The 26,659-nt window shown below is 37.9% G+C and overlaps 1 protein-coding gene across 1 annotated transcript in view; it reads left to right on the forward strand.

Moving 5' to 3' along the window:
- Positions 1-26,659, forward strand: part of CNTN5 (contactin 5) — a 1,016,132-nt gene that overhangs the window by 849,570 nt on the left and 139,903 nt on the right. Inside the window, exons 15-16 of the mRNA XM_029915651.1 lie at positions 22,201-22,328; positions 24,557-24,732. Coding sequence (XP_029771511.1) covers positions 22,201-22,328; positions 24,557-24,732 — 304 coding nt within the window. The remainder of the gene's footprint in view (positions 1-22,200; positions 22,329-24,556; positions 24,733-26,659) is intronic.

Raw genomic sequence — 26,659 nt, forward strand, 5'->3', positions numbered from 1 at the left:
GCCACTTCAGATAGCTGTGAAATTAGGTGATTAACTAGTTGTTACTTAACCTTCTAATTTCTGTATAAGTCTAATTACATGAAACAGAAGTTGGAGTTTTGATTTTTTACTTTGCTTTTCTGTTTGGAGTGTAATTGTAACTGTAGTGTAAATGAGGAAAATAATTGCATATGTTAAAAAAATAAATAAATAAACAGAAAAAAAAAAAAGAATCAAGCTTCATCTGACCAGACATTATGACAAACCTTAATGTAACAATATTTATTAGATGACTGCTGCCCCAGGCGTATGAAAATGTGCCAAGTAAACATGTAATTACCAGTCCTAAATTTTAAAGATGCGTATTGTCTAAAAGGCACTTTGTGCTCCAGGAGAGTATGGAAATAACTGCTGTTCATTTCACATTGCTCAAACTAAGTATTGTTCTAACTTAGGTTATTACTTACTGGACTTAATTCTACCTTAGGTTATTACTTATTGACTCTTAATAATATACCTAGAACACTTGTTTAATTAACACAAGCCCTCTCAAATACTCATTTAAGCCAAAATATAAGGATGCTTTGATTTGGTGAAAAATAGATTTGTCCTTCTTCCTTTTAGTTGAGTTTGTCACCAAATCTAATACAGAACAAGCAGTAAAACTTGTGTGAATGATCTAAATTTGTGTACACTTTCTAATAGTATCTTTAAAAATCTAATAGATTCCATATTTGGTTAGATAACTAATTAAAAACAAAGATCTTTCTCCCTGGATTTCCTGAATGGGTTTTCTTAGTTGTAGAATTATATGATGCTCAGAACTGAAGTAATATTAGAAACTACTAAGACTAATTCCTGCATTTTATAAGTGAAAGAAATTGCCTGTAAGTGAAATGGCTTACTTATTGGCACATAACCATTGAGGCAGAAGATGACTTAGATCCCAAGTGTCTTAATTCCTAGCTTTTCTTTCTATTTCATGTTTCATAGAAGAGTTCCTAATTGTACTGCAGGGTAAATTCATGTCATTTTCAACCTTTTTAAAGTGGCATTGCCTGCCCCAATTTGCAACACCTACCTCTAACTCCCAGTCAAAACAGACTACTCAAAGTATTCATGAAAATGAATCAAAAAATAATAATATTGCATTGATAATGCACTTAATCTTCTTTAAATGTGATCTCAGAATGTGTTTAAGACATATCCTACATATCTGTAACATACACATATTATTTAAACACAAGCCTTTAAGTTTCCACTATTGCCAGCTTCATTTTAATAGTAGCAGACAAAAAATTTGAAATGACTGATACAATACTTTTTAAGCAAGACAACATATTTTCTTAAGAAAATTCACTCAGCCATTCATTTATTCACTCAACCCTTTGATGACATTTAATCTGAGCCAGTAAATTACATAATGGATACAGTGATGGACATAATTGACTTGGAATTGCCCTTATGGAGCTTATAGCATAATAGGAAAGGAAGCCTCAAATAAATATCACACTAACTAATAATAACAAATTGGGTTAAAAAATTTACTTTCCTTTCCAAAAGATAGAAATCTGATTCTGTCCATGTGTATAACAAAAAAACAGAGCTATACAAAGGCTAGACAAGTTTGTCAGGGAGAACTTCTCAGAGGAGGTAACATTTAAACTGAGAACTGGAGGATTGATCTCAGGTAACTAGCCAATCAACAGTGGAGTGAGAGTATTCCAGACGCAAAGTCTTGTGGCTGGCATTAGTGTGCTGCATTTTTGCATTCAAAGAACAGAAAGACCACTGGGAATTTTGTATCTGAAAAAAAAAATGTTGTATTCCTTTGTGGAGAACAAAGCATGCAACAATGACCGACATATGGTAAATGCTCAATAAATATTTATGTGAATGAAAGGTGCTTGTTAGTATAAGACAATGAAATTGAAGTAGCAACTGAACTTTCTCTGAGTCCAGAGGTGTCAAGAGTGTCCTAAAAATAGTAAGGAAAACTGAACTGCCTTGGTTAAAGATGCCAAAGTTGGGGCACCTCGGTGGCTCAGTTGGTTAAGCACCAGACTACAGGTCATGATCTTGCATTTTGTGGGTTCGAGCCTCACATCAGGTTCTGTGCTGACAGCTCAGAGCCTGGATCCTGCTTCAGATTCTGTGTCTCCCTTTCTCTCTACCCCTTCCCCACTCATGCTCTGTCTCTCTGTCTCTCTGTCTTGGTCTCTCTCTCTCTCTCTCTCAAAAATAAACATTAAAAAATGACAGTAATTTAAAAAAATTTTTAAGATGCCAAAGGTATAGGGCACCTGAGTGGCTCAGTTGGTTAAGCGTCTGACTTCGGCTCAGGTCATGATTTTGCAGTTTGTGGGTTCAAGCCCCACATCGGGCTCTGTGCTGACAGCTCAGATCCTAGAGCTTCTTTCAGAGTCTGTGTCTCTTCATCTTTCTGCCCCTCCCATGCTCATGCTCTGTCTGTCTCTCAATAATAAATTAAAATGTTAAAAATAATTAAGTTGCCAAAGGTAATCATATTCTTTTAAATGGCCATCATCCCTTAACTAAAACAATACTGACCAATACTATGAAATTTTTAAATGATTTATATTATTTCAGTTCATTTTATGATACTGTATAAACATTATTACTTTTAAAGATATGAATGGTCCTAATTTGTCTCCCAAGTAAAGCAAATATCATTTAAGTAATTAGATCTGTTTTCACAATTCAGATTATTCTCATGGAAGAAAAAAATAAACTTTTTTTTCCATAGTAGTTAGATTTAAACTGTCTAACTAATCTATGTAATTGTTTCCAATAATATAAATATCTACCATACTTATGTTCACCCAGTACTTTCTATTCACATTGACCTCTCTGTCCCTAACCTCTAACTCATTCTAGTGTTTGGCCTTTGAGCCTCATACTAACTCTGAAAAGAATGTTCTTGTCCAAGATTCTGCATGGCTGTCTTCTTCTGATCACTTGGATCTTAGTTTAATATCACTATAAAAAAAGACTTCCCAGCTTTCCTAGGTAAGAGGATATGGCACAGTGCCTAGCCCATGGTAAGCACTATACAAATGGTGGCTATTAATATTTCATTTTGTTAAATAAAATATACCAGCCGAATGCTTTCTATTAGCCTCAACACAGTGAAAGATATTTTATACACTTTTAATTCTTACTACTACCAGATAACTATTATCATTTCTCATTTTACAAATGGATTACTCAGAAAGATTAAATTCCTTGGCCAAAGTCACTGAGGCCTTAAGTGGCAGAACATTTGTCTTAAATAAAAATTTCAAAACAAAATTGTTTTTGCAAAATATACATTTTGATTAAAAGAAACCAAATGCACAAATGATGCGGCTATATTGGACTCATACCTAAAAAAAATAAGATGTTGGGGTAACATACTTTTTCTAACTAGATTACTCTAACAGTAGCTTCACGTTTCTCCAATTTGTGGCCATGTTTATGCCCCAAATTCAACTGAACTCAACTGAAAATTTACCATATGCTTGATTTCTTTACATTTGCTAGTCAGCACTGAGTTAAAATTCCTCCAATATTTAGTTATTACCTACCACCCCAATTAGCTCTTGAGTATTGTTACTAACCAGGTTGTTTGAAATATGTGAAAAATGGATCAATAAGTATCTAGAGGGTGTCCAGGATGTTTTATATTATTGTATGTCATCCCCTGAAGATGACAGTGCCCTGTATGTCTATAGCTAGGTGCAAATTAGAAGTTGGAAACTGGGAACATGTCAAAGTGAAACAGCTCTTGATGAGATAGAAACTTCAAGGCAGCTTCTAGAAAGAGAAATGCAAACAGATTCCCTGGGTTCACTGTAAGATGGGGGGAAAAATCATGGAATGTAGCTTGAGATTGAAAAAGAAAACCTTGGAGTTTGGGTAAATAAGTAAAAAGTATCGTGGATATCTAGTCTAGACTTCATTTTATAGATGAGAGAAAGGAGGCATAGAATTAAAATAAAGGTCGATTAACAGGTTAGATCAAAAGCATTTGTACTGACTGCCCAATGCAGTTTAGCTTACCTTGCACTGCCATACATAAAAACCAATTAATTGATGTTGATTTGACTCGGCTCAGCAAGTAACTTGAGCCAAATAGTGGAAGAGCTGCTCTCTAAGTGAGAACTAATACAAAAAATAATAAAGTGCATTCTTTTAATATTAAAGAGCTCAGCCAGAGTCAAGCATTCTAATTAGGTCAGGATAATTTAAAATGGACTAAAAACTATCCCAGGTGGGGATAACAAAAAATCATACTTTTGGCCTGGATGCTATCTCTATGACCTTAGAGGTTTTAGAAGAGCAATAATTTATCCCTAGTTCCCATGAAATTTAGATATTTATACAGGCAGTAGATTGAAAAGAAAAGCAAAAACATACAAATTTAAGAAGCAATAAGAATTTCAACTCTTTATAAATACTGTCCTTTTCCTTTTTAGTCTGCATTAAGAAATACTGACAGTTTTCATGTCCAAGTTAATGTGAAATGACAGATTATTCAGTTCAGAACACTGTGAAAAGCTACAGGGTAAATGACTCAATGCCACCTTAACTGTGGTTTTTACTTTAAAAATTTTCTGTGTGAGGCTGTATCCAATTCCACGCATTTTTCAGTTTTAGAAACATCTCACTGGAAAAGTTTAGAATTCAGTGCATAGTCACTCCAAAAGCATTTACCTAGCTTTATTGTGTTTGGTTTTAATTTCTCTCTCATTGAATTTAGTTGACACAGGTTTTTACTGAACTATTCAAGAGCCTATAAGAAAGAAATAACTTTTAATATAAAATATAAAGAAAGTGTTATAAACACCTACAAGTTTATACGTGGCTAACAAATAGTGCTTTTCAAAGTATGGTTCAAAGGAAGAACATCCATTAAATTTTTAGTAGCTTTGTATTGTTAATAAGGAAAACCTGACACATTCATGCTAATAGATGTGTGATAACACTGTAAAATGTAACTCAAACCCATGAAAATAATGAAAAATATTTTAACAGTAAAAGTTAAGACAGAAATGTCAATGGTATCAAATGAAATCAACTCAAAATTCCTTCTACTATCCCTTCTACAATTTTACTCTTTGCCTCTCTGCTGTGGTTAAATAGCCAGAACTGTTATCATAGACCTTCATGGAAAAAAAAATGTGGTTGGATAAATTAATTGACTATAAAATTCTGATGAGGAATTTGAGCACTCTTTTACCATTTGTTGACTTATTGTTTTATGATGCTTAGTTCCTTCCTCATGAAAACATTTATAACATCAGATGCTGAGATTTGGGATACTGAAATGTACCAGAAGATTAAGAGGAAGGGAAATCAGGAGGTATGGGTAGGAAAATAGTAACTGAGGATCAGAGAATATCATGCCAATGGGATCTGAGCAATAACAACCACAAAAAGTTAGGGGAATATTAAGTAATTTACCAGACAGATAGGAGACTGGGAAACAGGAAAAGTCTTATCCAGATGGATGAGAAAGTCTTTGAGAAGACCTGAACATAAACTCTTCAGAGCATGGAAAGCAGTTCACTGAATGGAAGTTAGGATGGGTGTAGAGGTGAGAAAGCAGCTAGAAGTCTGCGATGGGATTAGTAAGGCAGAGAGAGACTAAGATTATGAAGGATATCATTTGTCATGCTACAGAGCTTGGATTTTATACCACTGTATGCAGTGTGGGAACATGGAAGGGAGTTACTTCGGTTGGTAACATTATCATATGACACACTGTGAAGGCAGTGGTTTTGCTCTGCAGGAAGTGGCCTGATATTGAGCAGAGGTAGTAGAATTGCAATAGTAGAGATGAATTCTGATGAGAGGCTCAAAGGTTGTGATAGTGAGAGAAAGTGGTAATGACATGTTGAGCCTGGACCCAAAGTCAGAGCAATGCTACATTAGGCACCTAGTCTTCTGAAGAGACTCCTATAAATTTTGCAACCAGATAGCTCCTCCAGGACCTAGCTAGCTAACCCAGTTCTGCTTATACAAACATCTCCTTAGCATAGTGTCATCTTCCCCATCCACACCACTACCTGCTTCTCAACTCTGTGTATATAAGAATATTAGGGGTGCCTGAGTGGCTCCCCTGGTTAAGCGTCCAACTTCCCCTCAGGTCACATGGTTTGTGAGTTCGAGTCCCACATCGGGCTCTGTGCTGACAGTGCAGAGCCTTCTTGGGATTTTCTCTCTCCATCTCTCTGCCCCTCATCAACTTATGCTTTCTCTCTCTCTCTCTCAAAATAAATAAATAAACTTAAAAAAGAGAATATTAAACAGAGGGAAATCATTCTTTGCAACCTTTGCCTGAGTGGGTACCAATAGGCTTTTCTTACCCTTCCCACCTCCAAATTCAAGTGACAGGAAGACTCTAAGGACTCACTCAAAGAAATTATAAAACTAGCATCTTGTTTCTTCATTAAACATTTTCTTAGACAACAGGATTGCTGATTATTTCCTGGCCCTGGGGGAGTAGAACACTGAAGGAATGAAAGGCAGAAAAGGGAGTGGCAGGAAAGAAACCTCTACTCCCACCATTTAGAAAGGCAAGAGCATACAGGGTTCTCATGGATTGGTTGGATTTTGCAGAAGGCTAGAAACCGTAAGCTTTCTGGGTTCTATAAGCAAAATGCCAGAGGTAGGAGCTTCCAGAAAGTTGTAAAAAGCAGTACCTAAAAAGGAGGTTACAGCAGGAAAATCTGCAGTCAGGAGGCACCAAATACTCATTTGATGTACTCACAAAAGCCAGTCTTGGGAGTTCTGTTTCAACAATGACTCAGTGGACAGCAGCTTTACCCAGATTGGCAGCTGTGTCCCAGTAAGGGACAGTAAATAGTTTTATTTTATTTTTGGTTTGTTTTGTTTTGTCCTGCTCACTACGCAATTTATTAGAGTTATCTCTTCAATGTGAAATGATAGAGGAGCAGCAGGGATGTGGAGCAGGAGCCTAGGGTTGCATAGCAGTGTTGTTTGGAGCCAACAGTGGCTGCACAGTTACAAAGGCACCCAGGGCCCTGGGCTTGAACAAGAAACTGTGCCAGAAGAGATTGTCATGCACCAGACCACGAGGACTGAGCAAACAGAACCCCAGTGAGAATTGAGACATACAAGGTTTGCAGTTTCATTGCATTTTGAAATCAGTTCAGCCATAAAAATGAGACTCAGGTCTAGACAGGCAAGAAGGAACCAGAGGGAAAAAAAAGCACTCATTCTGATGTAGGGACTGAGGATTTGCAATAATAGTCTCATGGCAAGAGATCCCACTGGGGATGAGAATATTGCACTGAGTCGGGTGATAGAGGAGTAGGGAGAGGATGGAGACTAGCAGGGGATAAGTACGTTTGATAAGTAAGAGACAGTGGGATCCCTTCCAGCTCTCTCCTCCCTACTCTAACACACAGAGAAAAAAGAGAACTGGGAAGAAGAAGGAAAAAATATGAGGAGAAATGATTCTCTACTCTCCTTGAGGCTGCAGGGTCCCAGGTCCAAGTCACTTGTCAGTGGTGAGGTAGGGAGAAAAAGAACAGGAAAGTAGAGATAAATTTTATCTTTACAACAACAGTAAATTATCTAAATGCTTTGAGACCTTCTTGGACGTCTAAAGGAAGTAGAAAAACTGATTTGACAGGACTGATTAAAAGGCAATGATTTGAAAAAGTAAAGCCACTTCAGGTTTCTTATTCTTTGCATTTTGAGTTTCCAATAAGCCAAAAACCAAAACAAAACAATAAACCAAAACAAAACAACAACAACAAAAAACAAGGAAATGAGTGTAAGAGATACTTAAAATGTGCAATAGATCCAGCTTGACCAATTTGTCATGAGAGAAAAAGAAAAGTAAATGATGGCTTCTGAGTTAATAGTCTGAATTATGTCATGAGCTTAAGAAAAAGAATTACTCTAAGCTTTCCTTTTCTGGGCACAGCTACCTAGTTTATAAACCAAAAAAATTTATGATGGTTCTTAACCTTATTTTTCTCACAGACTCCCATGAAAATCTGAAGGAAGTTACACACTCTCTTCACAAAAATAGGTACTTGCACACTCAGAATTTTCAAACAAATTCATGTAAAAGAGGGAACATTGTAGTGAGAAGCAAATTTGGGGGAAAAGATTGAGTGTGGTTCTGAATATGTTAAGTTGGATGCATCCATGACAAATCCTTATAGAAATGTCCTTCAGAAAGAGGACAATACAAACGTGTGCTTTGTTTTCATGGCAAGCACCTTCTGATGTCCAGCTCCAAGAAAATGATGGCCTCTTTCCCACCCTTTATTCAGAGATGGATGGTCCTGAAGTTTTCAGTGACTCAGCACCGAAGGTTCTGGAATTTCTTTAGGTTGCTTGTAGAAATGCTCAGAACCAAGAATAAGGCCCATTAATTAAAGTAACTTCTGCATTTAAGCTTTCTTTCTCACTTTCTAAAAGCTGCCATACATGCCCTTCTGGGTCATCTCACTTCTTCCTTTCAGCTAAACTTCATCTAAAGAGAAGAATATGGTAACAGACCAGGCTTCTCTGAGTGTGTATTGTCCTTAGCTTTTTAAAAATCTTACTGATCAAGTTAAGGATTATGAGTTTCTTCCTTTTCCATCATCTATAGGAAACATGTGTCTTTTCTTGTTGTCATTGAATTTCCACTTCTATCAGTTTTTAAGTCAGAGCTTCCCCTAAGTGTATGATCTTACACAAAGCTTGCTTTTGATGTTTACATTGTGTTAATGTCTGGTAGCTGAAAGTGATAGGGAAAATCAGGACCAATAGGAAACACCTGTCCCTGATTAACGAGGAAAGTGGAAGTAACAGGCTATAAATTGTTCCCTCTGCTAATGCTCTGGGCTCAGACCTCTGGAGAGTGAGCTCCTCTGAGCTCACTGGTGTAAAATAAACTTCCCTTCCAAGATCTCAGAGTGCAGCTTGGTTCCTCTGTCAGGGATCCAGACCAGATTCGGTAACCGGGAAATCCAACCGCACTGGCCCATTGTTGCCACTGGTTTGGGAAAATAGCAAGGCGGTACCTGAATGAAGGAGAAGGCACGCCCTGCCTGAATTTAACAATTCTCCAACCAGGTCGCCTCTAACCAGCCCCGCTTCACCATTCCCACCAGATTCTAGGAGACTTGGCAAGTGAGGACCTGGAACCAACGTTGGAAACCTGTAAGGCCTGGGCCTTAAATCTGTCTTGTCCTGCCCACCCATAGTGGTGGAAGGAGGACCTGATCACTCCCCGGAGACTTCAGAGATTTCTCTGTTATAGGGCTCCAATTCTGTGCGTACATCCATAGTAGTGGAAGAGGGTGCTGATCACTCCCCAGAGACCCCAGCGGTCTCATCTGTAGGAATTCTGTGGGAGGGAATGTAATAACTTCTGGTGTGTATATAGTGTGAATGTGTGACTTGGTCTGACTTGCCTGCTGGGCTCGATTCTGTGGCTACATATGTAGGCACCCTTAAGGTCCCCAAAAGCCTACAGAGTCTGAGTGGGTAAGTCTGCAATTCCGTGGTGAACAACATACAGTCTATGGTGGCATCGGAATAGTTTCACAAATAAGTCACAAAGTTGAGACCGCTATGGCTAAGCATCACCTAAGTTCCTTAGGGACATGGCCAGACTGGCATCTGACTGGTCTCTTCATTAGAGGAGGGACCCCTACCCCTTTGTCTGTCTTTGTGACACCACCTCATGGGAACATTATGGAGTTGGGACAGAACAAACCCACAGTTCTTGAAACTATGATTAAGAACATTGAGAAGGTTTTGGGTTTGTTTTTTTGTTTGTTTGTTTGTTTTGAGAGACTATGGAATTATGTGAATTAGAATGGCCCACTTTTGGTGTATGATGTTCCTCAGAGTGAACCTTAAGTGTCCCAACCATCCGCCGCATCTGGCATGTTGTCACTGGATTCCCAGATTACCCTGATCAGTTCCTGTATTGACTCCTGGTTAGAGATTGCCTGAACCCTTCCCCCTTGGGTGCAATTTACCTGCAACAAACAGGGACAGGCTAGAGTCTTAGTTACCTCGACAAAGTGGCCCAAGGAAGGTCAACAGAAGTCCCAACCTCCACAAATTCTCACTGGTGATCTTGAGAAAGAACCAATCTTGCCCCTGCCAGATGAACCTCCTGGTTCCCAATACTCCACCATGTTTGGTCTCCCCAGCTCCTCTGAACTTGGCGGATCCTCTCTCCCCTGTGCCAGCAACTAGATTACATCCTAAGCCAGGCACAGGTACTCTCCAGATGCCAGTCACAGCTGCTGATACCAAAAGACTTTCCTCTGGGGGATTGGGGGGGGGATGTTAAGAGGCCCATGAATATGCCCAGCAGCATGGGGAATCCCCCAGGGATTATTATGAGAGGCTATGCAAGGCTTACATCCTGTTTGACCCAGAGGCACATTAGAGCCACAACGAAAGGACAGGGAAGGTCCAGCAGCAAAAGTGGAGAAGCCCAGAATCTTCTTAGCAAGTGTTGTGCCCAAGTTTGTAAAATCACCCCAAATCGCCCCAAAACAAACACCAGAGACTGCTAGGTAGACCGAGTCACGCCTGCAAAAGCAAAGGGCCTTTATTACAAGCTTAAGCTCGGGCTCACAGTCTCCACCTGACCCGCTGGCCACGTGGAGAGAGCCCCGAACAAAGGCAGGGCAGGGCCTTTTATGCCTTTGGGAGGGGGAGTTACAGGAAATGATGACAGGTGTACAGTGATCCAATCCCTGCCCCCTCATCAATATTGGCAGTTGTGGGAGCCAATCACAACATTTGGAGTATTGACCAATCAGAGTGGGCCCAGGACGCCCCACGTGGGGCGTGACTAGGCCCGCCTCTAGAAAGGTCAAAGGTATTGGCCTCTCCTGATTGGGCCAGCAGGAGTTGTCCCTCCTTAAGGTGCGCCCTTTCAGGAGAAGCTGGCGCCTTCCCCTTTAAGTACAGGGGAAGGCTGGATCAGACCTGCTGCTGCCTGGCACATTTCCACCCCAGCAGTGCAATGCAACCGGCTCTGGGAAGGCTGGGAAGGCCCGATGGGGAGGGCAGGATCGTCCTTACACAAGGAGTCAATACGCCTACTGCAAGGAGAAAGGACATTAAAAGAATAAATGCCACAACTAGGGAAATTCCCAGAAACACGTCTGATATTCAAAGGACCCTGCAAAAAAGGGCCTAGCAGGAAAAAATTCATATCGAGAGGAACCAGACTCACTTCTTCCAAGGCCCCATGAGCCCATGGTCAAAATAAAAGTAGGAGGCCCAACTATGACTTAAGTGAATTCGGGGACCACACAGTGCAGCATGAGTTCCTAGAGTTCCTCTATCTACCTGAGCACCCTAACCCTCTCCTCGGCCAGGATATACTCTCAAAGTTGGGGGCCCGAGTAACCTTTGAGCCAATGGGATGCACCAGCCCCCCATTTTGATCCAAATGGAATATATTCTGTGCCCAGGCTCAATAAAGTGGCCCACCTGAATTCAGAACTGCCTTCCCCACTGTGTGGGCTGAGCACAACCCCCTGGACTTGCCCACAACTGGATGCCCATCATTGAGGAGTTAATCCCAGGGGCTCGACCACAGAAACAGTGGCAATATTGCCTTTCACAAGAGGCAAGGACAACCATCCAAAAACATCAGGCATTCTGGTTGAATTCCAATCACCCTGGACCACCTCGCTTTTGCCAGTTAAGAATCCAGGAGGAGGGTACCAACCAGTTCAAGCCTTGTACGGGTGATCCCAAACCTGTACACCCTCTTCAGCCAGATCCCAGGCTCTGCCAGTTGGTTTACATGCCAAGACTTAAAGGATGCTGCTTCTGCCTCTGCATGGCCCCCAGAGCCAACCCCTGTTTGCCTTTGAATGGATCAAACCAGACACAGGGCATTAAAAACCTTGCCTGCCCTCTTTGGGGAGGAACTGGCTGGAGACCTCACTGGCTTTCCAGGGGAGGCTACAGGCTGCACCCTTCTCCACAGCAGGGAAGCCCTGGGTCAGGATGGGAGAAGCATACGGTGCAGGCATGAGGCAGGTCACTTTAAGGCTACACCTGCCTGAAGTTGCTCAGAGCTCACACGGAGCTGATCATGAGAGCTGTGACTGGGATGTAAGACAGGAATATGCTGGACCATTTTCCTTGCTTTCTTGGAAGGCTGAGTTCAGGATGACCCTGGAAAGAAAAGACCAAACCCGATTCTCCAAGGATCCTGCAAACTGTGGCCTAGAGCCTGCTGGGACATTAGCCAGGCTTGACAACTCTTCTCTGCAGCCTTGGCTCTGAAGCAGGTGTGTTTTCAAGACAGCAATGACCACGGGTGTGAGTGACACAGGCAGACAAATGTGAGATATGAAAAATACAGGCTGCGGCAGCATGACAAGATGTATCGGGAGTTCATCTGGCCACTGAACTCCAGGTGGCTGACCTCTTCCTGCTGCAAATGGAATGGAGTGGGCACAGAGAGAGAGAGCACAGATCCTGTAGTGAATGAGGGAATTATTAGATGGAGGAGGTAGAAGTGGGACCTCCCTAATGCTCCAAGTACTCAAGGGGACACTAAAACTAGAGGAAATTAAGGCATGGCAACTTGACTGAGAACAAAAGTGAAAACAAAGATCTGGATAAGAAATTGTATTTGTGCGAGTAATTGAAGAATGCAGAGAAAACAGGATTAGGCAGAAGTGTTGGGAGTTGTAAAAGATACTGGAGTTATCATCCAGCCCCATGCTTTCAGCCCAGGATTCTGACCTTCAGTGGCAGGAGACCCTTTTATCTCGCAGAAGGGCATACCTTTAAGTAACACTGAGTGAGTAACCAGAAAGAAACATCATTTTCAGGTCTATTTCAGTTCTCTTATTTAGGAAGAAGGCTCTGGGGTGTTGTTATTGTCTTTTTCAACACCTCTCTGTCAGCTGCTATGTTTCACTTTTTAACAGAAAGAACATTTGGCAGACAAAAGTACCCACCCAGAATTTAATGACATTGTTTCAGTTTCAAGGAAATACTGAAGCTCCTGGAGGCTGTCTGGCTTCTAAAAGAAGTTACAGTTCTACGCTGCCAAGGACACCAGAAGGGAGATAGCCCTACAGCACGTCTAGGGAAATCGTCTAGCAGACAAAGCAGCTGAGAAAGCAGCTAATAGGGAGGTGGACATAGCTCCCTCCCTTACCTGTGCTGCGACCAGGAATTCAAAGAAGAAATTGTCCCCCTGTTTGGCTTACCAGCCACAACCGACAGTGTTAACAGGCCTGCGTTCTGGCAGACTGCTTACAGGCCTCAAAGTCCAGGGAAAAATAGAGCAGATGAACGGCACCCTCAAAGGAACCAACTTCTGTCAGCAATCAGCCCTCCCATGGCCAGACCTGTTGCCCCTGGCCCTCCTGCTTGTCTGTTGCACACCAGGAACCCAAGGTTTCTCCCCTTTTGAGAGGGCCCCAATCTCTTTAGGATCCCCTGGACACCTCCTCTCACCAGGGAACTCAGTCGAGGTCAAAGACTGCAAAAAGACCCTCTAGAACCACAGTGGACTAGACCTATACAGTGGATCCACCACTCCAGAATCAAGAGAGCCAATCCTGAGGAGCCCCAAACTTGGAAGACTGACCCAAGCCTGATCTTCAGCCCTGCTCCAGCCACACCTGGAAGCTGGCTGGTCCACGCACGGCAGAAGCTTGAGGAATCACCAGTCAGATAAGATAGACTGTCCTGATGTTCTGTTGGTATTGATTGCCTCTAATCTGGGCCCCATTTTTAAGAGCAGGGCACTTTCAGTGGAAGATTCTGAGGGGTTTAAAAGCTTAAATGTAGTGTAACCTCTTTTGGCCTGTTGGGTTGCCTGCCAGTAAGGTTGCTAATGCCAGGTTGGGAAAGTGTTTGCACCGAAGTTAATGCTTAGATTACCCTTCAGCCTTAAGATTCGGGCTAAATGAGCAGTATTGCTACCTGTACTCCTAGGGGCAGAAGTAGCTACGGGGTAGGGGCTGGCATAGTTGGCATAGGCTCTTCTGTGGGACCAACAACTGGTTGACTCCTTAGTGTCCCTACAGAGCCAAATAAGTTCCCCAGCAGGAAATGCCCTGCAGAAGAACAAAGAGTCACTTGACCTCTTCTCTGCCAAGAAAAAGGGCATCTGCATCTTCTTGGGAAAAGAATGCTGTTACTTTGTAAACCAGTCAGAAAACGTAATAAAGATGATGCCTTCTAAGAAAGGGGCATCAAAGGGGGGAATGATCGGGAAAATCAGGACCAATAAGAAACACTTGTCCCTGAGTAATGAGGAATGCGGAAGTAACAGGCTATAAATTATTCCCTCTGCTGATGCTCTGGGCTCAGACCTCTGGAGAGTGAGCTCCTCTGAGCCCACTGGTGTAAAATAAACCTCCCTTCCGAGATCTCCGAGTGCCACTTGGTTCTTCGCCGGTGATCCAGACCAGATTCCGTAAGAAAAGTACACTATGAATTTTGGAATCCAGCAAGGCCTGGTCTAAAATCCTGGTAGTTATGTCAGTCCTTTCTGCCTCATTTCCTTCCTTTTCCTTTATCAAATGAGTATAACAATATCTTGGGATCTTTATAAGGACTAATATAAAGTAATGTATTAATAGAGCTTTGTATAGGGCCTGGAATATTGTCAGGGCTTAACAAATGTTATCAAAACAAACTATATGAAATTTCATTTTTTTTCAAAAATTCATTTCTTAAAGTGATTTGAACTGCTTTGTCCTCAGATTCTTCATCAATAAATTAATTTGGTTAGGGTGTATTTAGTTTAATCCAGTCCTCATTTATTGAGTACAAGCTATTATGGAGTTTATGAAGAAAATAAGTGAAGGAGTTTACAAATTAGTCAGGAAGGTACTGACAGGCAAACAAATAGCAAATCAAAGAGCATGACTGAAATCAGGGTTGTGCCATTTGCTGTTAGTCTTGAATAAAATAATAAACGATTAAGGACCACAATCTTCTCATCAGTAAATGAGACTAACAATACTCAGAGGACATGGTGGTTAGAAGTATTTTGTCAAATAGTATGGAAGACTGGCTTGATGCCTGACACATAAAAAGTGATACGTAAATGTTTGTCATTAGTAAAATCTTTTCAAGAGCTTCACAGGTCCTAAGCTCCCTAGTTTTTTTCTTTCTTTTAAGTTTATTTATTTATTTAGAGCTATAACATGAGCAGGGGAAGGGCAGAGAGAGAGGGAGAGAATTCCAAGCAGGCTCCATGCTGTCAGAGCAGAGCTTAATATAGGGCTCACTGTCACTAACTGTGAAATCATGACCTGACCTGAGATAGAGTCAGATGTTCAACGAACGGAGCCACCCAATTTCCCACTCTCGTATTTTTTAAAGATCCAACCCTAGATTTATCTAGAATAATAAAATTTACTTTTTGCTAGAAAATATTTTGAAATAATTTTATAACTTTGTCATTGAAAGTGTTATTATAATGGTATTATATTATAACATATTAGTGATTTTTATATAACAATGGAAGAGGTAGGTTGAAGTTGACTAATTGTTACAATATTACTTTGTATTATTTTCAACTCTATACTTATTTTTGATTGTTCAAGTCAATAATTTTTGTAATGTCTCAAATCATAAAGCAGGCCCTTAATAATGCTGAGACTATGTGCTCAATGGATGAAACACCCCAGCTGTTAGATATTAAGGCACAATATAACAGATGCTCTAGTGAGAAAACAAAAATAAAGGAAGAGATAATTCTAACTGAAGAGAATTAAGGAGGAGTACAGGTAAAATATATCCTTGAGCACTGATAAATATGTAAGAATCTGACCATTTACTAGTGTGTGATCTCAAATGACTAGAGCAGTAGTATCTAAACAGGTTTGAACAATTCAGAGATGTGTAAGATGTCCATTAGGAGACATGAAGAAGGAAAGGAGAAAAATGGCATAACATATTTGTTTTTACAATTATAATTTCTAATTATTCCATATTTACAATGTACTTAGTATATTAATATAATACTTTCTGTGTGTGTATGATGTATGTAATTATAAATAATATATATATTTACATATATATATATTGATAATGCATTAAAAGACAATTTGGGGACCTGCAGAGCACAAGGTAATAGATTAGGGGATGATGGAAGTTATGGCTATTTGGTGTAGACTTTGGGTTTGTCTACTAAGAAATTAAGCACATTATTTTGTAGGCGATTAAAATTTTTTGCATTATTTTATGGGGACCCATAAAACATATAAGAAAAAGAGTTACTAAATCTATGATTTAGGCAGTTAAATCTAGAAGTAATGTACAATTTAAATAAAAGAAGTAAAGAAACTAGGGGAAAAATCAATAGACTTCTCAATAGGTCATTGTTCCTAAGGCCCTCCCAATCCAGGGTAAGACTTCCTAATCTTCAACCCTCCAAGGAGATGTCACCTCTACTGACATTCCTTCCTTAATCATGATCACAACTCCCAGGCTGGCAAGCTGTCCCTCCCATGTACTCCAAATAGTTCCCTGTACTTACTCCTTTTCAGAATTTATTACACTGAATGTCAAATTTCTGCTTACCTGTCTAATGTTTCCTCTGTATCCTGTAGCTCCTAAGGGTAAGAGCTGGGACTTACCTATCATTATATTCCAGATGACTTCTCTAGTACCTGGAATGCAAAAGATATTCAATAAGTAGTTGATGAATCTAACTGAGTTGCAGGATATAAAATCAATGCACAGAAATCTGTTGGATTCCTATACACCAACAATTAAGCAATGGAAAGAGATATCAAGGAATCTATCCCATTTACAATTGCCAAAAGCCATAAAATACCTAGGAATAAATCTATCCAAAGAGGTGAAAAATCTATACACTGAAAACTATAGAAAACTTATGAAAGAAATTGAAGAAGACACAAAAAAATGGAAAATTATTTCATGCTCCTGGATAGGAAGAACAAATATTGCTAAAATGTCAATACTACCCGAACAGTCTATATATTCAAATCAACACCTATCAAAATAACACAAGCATTGTTTACAAAGCTAGAACACACAATCCTAAAACTAGTAACGAACCATAAAAGACTCCAAATAGCCAAAGCATTCTTAAAAAAGAAAACCAAAGATGGAGGGATCACAATTCTGGACTTTAAGCTGTATTCCAAACCTATAATCAAGACAGTATGGTACTGGCACAAGAACAGACACTCAGATCAATGGAACAGAATAGAGAACCCAGAAATGGACCCACAAACATATGGCCAACTGACCTTTGACAAAGGAGGAAAGAATTTTCAATGGAATAAAGACAGTCTCTTCAGCAAATAGTGCTGGCTGAACTGGACAGTGACATGTAGAAAAATGAACCTGGACCACTTCTTACATCATAAACAAAAATAAAAACATAATGGATGAAAGACCTAAAAGTAAAACAGGAAACTATCAAAATCCTCAAGGAGAAAGCAGGTAAAAACCTCTTTGACCTTGGCCACAGCATCTTCTTACTCAACTTGTCTCCAGAGGCAAGGGAAACAAAAGCAAAAATGAAGTCTTGAGAACCTCATTAAAATAAAAAGCTTCTGCACAGCGAAGGAAACAATCAGCAAAAATAAAAGGCAACCGACAGAATGGGAGAAGATATTTGCAACTGACATATTAGATAAAGGGTTAGTATCCAAAGTCTCTAAAGAACTTCTCAAACTCAATACCCAAAAAACAAATAATGCAGGGAAGAAATAGACAAATGACATGACTAGACACTTCTCCAAAGAAGACATCCAGATGGCCAACTGACACATGAAAAAAGGCTCAACATCACTCATCATCAGGGAAATACAAATCAAAACCACAGTGAGATACCACCTCATATCCATTAGAATGGCTCACACTAACAACTCAGGCAGCAACAGATGTTAGCAAGGACGCAGAGAGAGAAGATCTCTTTTACACTGCTGGTGGGAATGAAAACAATATGGAGGTTCCACGAAAAATTAAAATAGAACTACCCTAAGACCCAGCAATTGCATGACTAGGTATTTAACCAAGGGATACAGGTATGCTGTTTCAAAAGAGTACATGCACCCCGATGTTTATAACAGCACTATCAACAATAGCCAAAGTATGGAAGGAGCCCAAATGTCCATCAATGGATGAATGGATAAAGAAGATGTGGTACACACACACACACACACACACACACACACACACACACAATGGAGTATTACTCGGCAATCAAAAAGAATGAAATCTTGCCAATCGCAATATGTGGTTGGAACTAGAGGGTACTATGCTAAGCGAAATTAGTAAGTCAGAGAAAGACAAATATCATATGACTTTACTTATATGAGGACTTTAAGATACAAAACAGATGAACAAAGGAGAAGGAAAGCCAAAATAATTTTTCTTTTTTTGTTGTTGTTAACATTTATTTATTATCGAGAAATAGAGAGACAGAGCATGAGCATGGGAGGGGCAGAGTGAGGGGAAGACACAGTATCTGAAGCAGGCTCCAGGCTTAGAACTATCAGCACAGAGCCCAATGCAGGGCTCCAACCCATGAGTGGTGAGATCATGACCTGAGCCAAAGTCAGATGATTAACTGACTGAGCCACCCAGGCACCCCAAGAGACTCTTAAATATGGAGAACAGAGGGTTGCTAGAAGGATGCAGGAGAGGAGATGGGTTAAATGGGTATGGGGCATTAAGGAATCTACTCCTGAAATCACTGCTGCACTATATGCTAACTAACTTGGATGTAAATTAAAAAATAAATAAATTTAAAAATGGAATAGTAAATACAAAAAAAAATAAAGGCAGAGAACATAGCTAACTTTCTTAACACACAAAGACACAGAAAGATGAATGAATTGAGGAAACAGGGAATTTGTCCCAAATGAAAGAACATGACAAAATCACAGCAGGAGATCTAAGCAAACCAGAAATATGCCTGATAGAGAATTTAAGATAATGATCATGAAGATACTCATTGGGTTTGAGAAAAGAGTGGAGCATATCAGTAAAACCGATTCTGTAATATTATATCCACTATGATATGATACCAAAATAAATCTAATCTGGAAGTCAGAGCATGATCTCTAAAGCGGCAGTAGGTAAGCAGGTAGTGTCTCCAGGCCAGCAGCCTAGCTGGAAGAACCTAAACTAACTTGCAAGGTATCTGACATATAAGCCAAAACTGGAAGTGGAAGGTCCAGAAAATGGCTCTGAAATTTGGAAATCAAGATGGCACCAAGAAGTTAGCTCATAGGATTGTCTGGGTGGCTCAGTCAGTTGAGTGTCCAAATCCTGATTTCAGCTCTCACAGTTCATGGGTTCAAGCCCCATGACGTGGGCTGTCAGTGCGGAGCCTGCTTGAGATCTGCTTAAGATTCTCTCTCTCTCTCTCTCTCTCTCTCTCTCTCTCTCTCTCTCTCTCTCTCTCTCTCTCTCTCTCCCCAGTCTCTCTCAATAAGCTTATAAAAAAAAAAAGAAGTTAGCGCTAAATTCTTGCAAGATAAGGGAAAGGTAAGCATGATGCTATCCTAGATAGACTGTGGTACTGGATAGACTAACAAGGCAGAGATCCAGTAATTTGGTGCAGGATGTGAATCAAGACATCTCCAGGTCTAGGCAGAAACCCATGAAAAAGTTTAGAGACAACAATATAGTAAGCACGACTTGGTACACAATGCTGGAATGCTGGTTTGCATTTGTAAAATCCCTGCTTACCCCCCAACTCACCTACCTTTACCACTTCCTTACCACCTGCTCCAATTTGAGGACTTCTCAGCATAATCCCCAAATCTGATAATTTCAGATGTAGGTGTTACATGGTAATAGAAGAGAAGATAGATAAAGAGGCCAGATATTGCTAGTAAATATTCAGTTATGTAAGTAATTATTGTGAAATAGCCAGGCATTATAATGTAAATCACGTTCACTGTCTCATTTAGTTTTTCCTTTCTATATTAAGAAATGTATATGAGCTCACCAAATAAAAATTTATAATTTGAATCAGTAGACAGGCTTTTATTAAATGACATTGCCACTTGACAGATAAAAAACATCATTGTATTCAAAATTCTTCATCCCCCCCAAGTGGCCTAAAGTACAGGGGTGTTCATAAACTATCTTAAAAGGAGAGTATAATATATTGCCTCCTGTCAGTGAGTAAGGACTTATCTTAAATCAAGAGCTGAAATACTGCCAGTGTCTAAGATCATTTATTTCTTTAAAGGAAATGGATTTTAAGCCAAACTTCTCAACTGCTAGATTAGAATTTATGCCAATCAGTAAAATCCAGATATTTTAAAGATGTTAGTGACCTGAATAAATTATAGCAATTTAAATTTTATTAAAGTTTGTAATTCTCAAAAGATAATGCCTATTTGTTTAGAAAAAAGTATGTTTTACTTTCAAATATATCCTTTTATAATATATTTATCTTTGGAATTTAAATGGAATAAGTATATTTCATTTTTATAGAAAATTAGCACTATCTAAATAATGAATAGAATTTTGCATTGACCATCTTGAATGGAGTTATATAATTTTTTTAGTTTTTATTTTTATTTTTATTTTTATTTGAATATAATACAATTTATTTTTTAACATATGCAATTATTTTCCATCATTTACAATACAGTAGTTACAATTACACTCCAAACAGAAAAGCAAAGTAAAAAATCAAAACTCCAACTTCTATTTCATGTAATTAGACTTATACAGAAATTAGAAGGTTATGTAACAACTAGTTAATCACCTAATTCACAGCTATCTGAAGTGGCAATCATTATATAGCAGCTTATCTATGATACATTCAATGGAGTTATATAATTTTTAAGGGCACTGTGCTTTCCAAACATCTCAAGCTAGTTATCTCTCCTAGACATAAATTACAAAATCAAATTCTCAATTCCAAGTGTGGCTTGATTCTATGTTTGTCTTCCTTATACTTTGTAAGGCAGGTTTGATGAATATTGAAAAGAATATGATGTTTTTAACTGGTATCTTTACTGATGACAGTATGTAGTTATAAATTCATAAGCAATGGTCAGAAACCTAGAATCTAATCCATTTATTACAAAGTTTAATGCTTTTAATAACTCAGTTCTGGGTAATTGGCAAGACTGAATATATACCTTAAAATAACATGAAAGGTGTAGACTGAACATATTACTCTTTCTTAAATAGCTTAATATTATCATATTAACATGGAATAAACCATTCTTTTCAGAACCAAAAAGATCCAATTTTAGGATTTTAAGTTCAGTATAGCCACTGGTTCTTATCAAAAGCCTGTTACTTCCTCTTTCATAAAAGTCATTCCAAACCCTAGTGGCGTAACAAATAAAACAACTCCCAACAGCTTCTATTTTACTGCAAGTTGCTTGAGGAGGTTGATTCACTGGTGTAATAATGGGTTATATTTCAGGAGCATAGAAAGGAGAAAAGGACAAAAGTATTAATTAATTTTGAAATCCATATATATCTGGGAGGATGAATACACAGGGTAATATGGTAATCCCAAATGTCAACCTCATTTTCACTGAACTTCTAAAAATGTTTTAATAATGCTTTAATTTTTCACCTTCATATAAGTCTCAAGGTCCACTTTTAACAAAGGTCTCGAAAAAGCCCAAATGCAAACTCAGATATCATGTTTTTATATGTGAAAAGTGCAGTGTGAGCAGCCCAGGTATCAGGTATCAGGTCTCATTGTCATACCCCTGCCACGCTGGTGGCAGTGTAGAGAAACCACCATAAATCATCTCTTGGCTGTATACAATTAATTTTATGTTCTGTACTTGTCCTCCGCTATGTTTTTATGCTGTTTCTTTTTATATTTGATTTCTGAGGTCACTCTGGGTTTGAAGTAAAATGCTCAAGCTTCATATTAAAATGTTGCTGGGTGATATTATAAGTTTTAATAACCAAATTCAGGGTCACCTTTTCCCATAAGTTTTAAAATTAACTGTCAGAAAGTGTCAAAAGAAAAAAAAAAACCCTGTAACTCCCTAACCCTTTTACATATAAGAAGATATTAAGTGGGTTTATTGCATAATTTCTTGAAGGGTAAAGCATTTCTACTGTCACATAATTTCACAGTGATCCCTTTATCTTATTTATTATTACCTTGGAAGTGGTTTCCGATGTCATCAGAGTTTTTTACTACTTAGCTGATTTGTAGTAAACGAGGAAAAAACCTTTTTTAATAATTTTCAGAATAGCTATTCTTCCAGACGGAAGTCTACGGATCCTAAATGCTTCTAAATCAGATGAGGGAAAGTACGTTTGCCAAGGGGAAAATGTCTTTGGTTCTGCTGAAATCATAGCTTCAGTATCTGTAAAAGGTAAGAAAATGTGGCCAACCGTGTTACAAGCATAGTTTCACGGCTTTGTCAGAAAGCAAATAAATACAATCTGCATGTAAAATGTGTTTGCACGTATATGTGTGCATGCTCCCATTGATAAGATACATTGCAAACATAGAACTAACACACCCAAATTGTCCCTTCCATTATTTAGGAGACTTTAAAGGAAAAAACACCTTGTTGGTAGAAACTTAAATATTCTGCCTTGAATTATATATGTGAGAGGATAACAAAAGGTTTCTGAAATTTTACTTACTGTCTCAAAATTTTAAAGAATTCCAACAGTATAAAAATATTTTTCCTCTATCAAATTAATTTTAATAGCAATCAGTAATAGTCCTTTGTTACCACTAAACCTGGGGGTCTGGGGAAGAAGGGATAGCAGAAAGAGGACAGGAGTGTGTGGTATTTGAGCATGCATTAGATAAATGCTTACCTGAGCTGCTCTTTGGTGCTTGCATCAATGGAATGTGGTGCTTGCATCAATGGAAAAATATACTGTCATTCTTTTAGTGTTATAAATATTGCCACCTAAATGTTTCTGTTAGTTTTCTAGTTCTAAAGTGAACCAGATTTTGACCTAGAACATTTTTTGAGACTACATATCCTTGTTTAATACTAAGAATATCTCCTATGTTAGGCAGAAAAAAATCTCAACTGGCAAAGCAATTTTTTTCACAATTGCACTGTATCTTCAATCAATTTTTCCATGTGGGCATGTATTGTAGAGTGAATCATCCTTTGGCTATAAAAATGTAGAAATGTTTTCTTTTTCTTTAGAAATAAAAATGTCATTAAAATAGCCAGCACTCTGATAGTTTAGATAAGAGGCAAACATTAACAGAAGGAAGGATCGTAATTTAAACGATGCTTTCATTTACAGTATACATTATTGAGCATCCAATTCAGTTTGCTAATCTGTGTCTTGTTATGCTAAACAATGTTTGTCATAATTAAGCAATGCTGCATTCACAGATGTTTTTTAATCATAACAAAAATTTTTTTCTGTAAATCACAAGTTAAATGGAATAGTTACTCAGAACATTTCAATTCTCACAGTTTAAACTACAGTATGCTGTGATCATCTGTCTTCTCTGATGATGTCAGATTTAGAAAGCCACACAGAATATCTGACTTCTAGAATGTTAATATTTACATTCCTTTTCTCTTTGACTGCTTAGAAGTTTGTTGCATATTAAAGGATCTTATCAGTGGTTAGGAGTAATGCTTAATCAGACTATACTATTGTCAACAATAGAGCTAGAATAGGAAAATTAGCCTAATTTTTAATCATTTGTGTCAGTCTTCTTGAGGTATCTACAATCAGGAATCTAATTAGGAAAAAGGACTAAACCAAAATCCTATCTCTATCACCTTCCTACTTCATTTTAAATAATCATATTTCAATTATTTAATCACTAACTTAAATAACCCTTGGATGAATAGCAGTATTAGCCTTTATTGGTTCAAAATTACTCTAAACACAGTAACAATTATGTATTTTTTAAAATTTAATTGAATAATTAAGAAATTATATACACATTTTTTCTCAAAAAAATTTTCCATTCAATAATTTACCTTTCTTTCTGGATCTAAATTAAACCATCCAAAATTTAACAAGATTATTTTATAATCAGCTAGAGAAGTGCTTTTTCTATTCATAAAAGAGTTTTGTAGAGGATAAAGCAAATGTAAGTTGGTCTAGTTATAGTATTAGAGTTTTATCTCTGTTAAAATAGTATTTTGAGGGGAGGCGCCTCCTATGACTATAAAAGAAGTGAACTCACCTGAATTCTTTCTCCTTAGGTAAGAAACATATCTTATTTTAAAAAATCCTTTTATTTATAACTGATGATCCTTGAAAGTAGACAGGGAATTTACAGCTTATTTTTTATCTAATTTTCCTTCTTCTGGAAGGCCAAATGCTGCTTATAGTTATGTATATTTTTGTATTTTTCATCCAAGTTTACATCTTAATAGGAATAGTATCTTTTAAACCATCAGTCTCCTACAAAAGCATAGGAAAGTGCCCTAGCATACAAAAAAGGTAATATTTGAATTAATAATAGTTTATTTAGAGACGTGTGCCTAGAGCAATTACATTGTAATAGACCCCTTGCTTATATTTCTCTCTATTATTTAAAATATAAAATGCAAGGAAATACTATATGTTGATTATGTTCATTAATGTATTTTTATTTCTGTAGAACCTACAAGAATAGAACTTACTCCTAAAAGAACAGAGTTAACAGTGGGAGAAAGCATCGTCCTTAATTGCAAAGCAATTCACGATGCTAGTTTGGATGTCACTTTCTACTGGACACTAAAAGGACAGCCTATTGATTTCGAGAAAGAAGGTGGACATTTTGAAAGCATCAGGGCCGTAAGTTAATATATTTTTATTTGTTGAGGACTAATAATTTTAAAAATTTACATTCAGATGTAAAATTTATTATTTATGGAATGCTAAGGAATAATAGGGAAAATCAATTTGATTCAAACAATTACTTTCATTATTTATGTTATGTCAAATTGAAAGTAATTTTGTAAAGCTCAGTAAGTAATTGAAAAAACTTCATTCTGCAAATCTGGTTTATTTCTCACTTTTATTTACTGGATTAATTTTGTCAACATTTACACATTACTTCCTAGAAGTTATATTGCTACATACTAGTGTTATTTAAAGCATTTTTAACAGCAAACATGATACAATAAATAAATGAAGTAAGTCTGCCTAGCCTACTCCTCAGGAAATAGTAATTTTGGAGATTCTTTAATTCCTTACAGGAATTAAACATGAGTTTAAGCAGACATTAGACATCAACCAATAGTCAGAAATACACATCAGCCTTAGACAAGGCATATTCGTTTCTTGTATACCAAGTCCTTCCCTTGTAATAAACACCTTTTATATTACACATTTTTGTGGCCATCAACTAACTGAAGTGGTAATCTTTTGAGTCAAATACTATAGAACATCAGTGTTCTCAATAGAGAAGTGAAAAAAGACCTCCTTCCCCCACACTCTTGTTTAAGGTAAAAGAATGACATAATGGCAAAGGGAGAGAAGGATGATAGGAGTAGGGTTAACAGAGATTCTGGCTAAAATATCTCTTATATTTTGGTTGAAAAGATGGATCCAAATGCATTTTATACCTGAAAATCCAATTTAAAATACTTCCCATGCTTGTTAATATCCATTAATTCTTCTCTACAGTTTGGGAAGCAATAGAAAACCACAGCTGTAGTAAGACCAAATATGCATATAAAGCTCAGTTTATATTGAATTTTATTTTGTAAGTAATACAATACAGTGAAAAAAATATCCAAGATCCAAAGTCAGGAATTTTCTGGATCAAGTCCCAGTTCAATTCCTAATCAGCTTTGTGACAAAAAGCCAGTCACTTGGCTTTCCTGGGCAATAATCTCATAGACAAGTAAAGTGAATGGGTTAAATTGGAAAATTTCTTACGTCCCTTCTTACTCTAGAATTTGATATTAGTAAAAGAATAAAGATGAACCATCTTTGTTACATTTGCCAATGTAACCAAAATTAAACATTTTTTCCTAAATGTTTCTTTCCATCCTGATTTACTTTGAAATTAATGGGAGAGGGGCACCTGTGTGGCTCAGTGCCTTGAGTGTCCAGCTTTGGCTCAGGTCATGATCTCGCGGTTCGTGGGTTTGAGCCCCACGTCAGGTTCTGTGCTGACAGCTCAGACCTGGGGCCTCTCTTCAGATTCTGTGTCTCCCTCTCTCTTTGACCCTCCCCTGCTCATGCTCATGTCTCTCTCTCAAAACTAAATGAAACATTAAAACATTTTTTTGAAATTTTATTTTATTTTTTTTACTTTATAAAGTTTCATATTTTTTAACATATGCAATTATTTTCCATCATTTACAATACAGTGGTTACAATGACACTCCCAACAGAAAAGCAAAGTAAAAAATCAAAACACCAACTTCTGTTTCATGCAATTAGACTTATACAGAAATTAGAAGGTTAAGTAACAACTAGTTAATCACCTAATTTCACAGCTGTCTGAAGTGGCAATCGTTATATAGCACTTATATATGATACATTCAAGATAAATGATACAATTTATTACTTGTTCATAAGCTACAACACAGCCTGCTTAAAACCTTTCCTTAAATTCCACCTCTATACTACAGTATACTTGAGGTCCATGCAAAAAAGTAACTACCTTTTATGTAGGAAATGGATGATTAAGTCTTTGGTGCTGTAAAAGGAACTTCATTTAAACATAACCACCCCCACCACCAAAAAAAGAAGAGAAAAAAAAAGTAAA

The sequence above is a fragment of the Suricata suricatta genome, chromosome 11 (assembly GCF_006229205.1).
Source record: "Suricata suricatta isolate VVHF042 chromosome 11, meerkat_22Aug2017_6uvM2_HiC, whole genome shotgun sequence".
NCBI lineage: Eukaryota > Metazoa > Chordata > Mammalia > Carnivora > Herpestidae > Suricata > Suricata suricatta.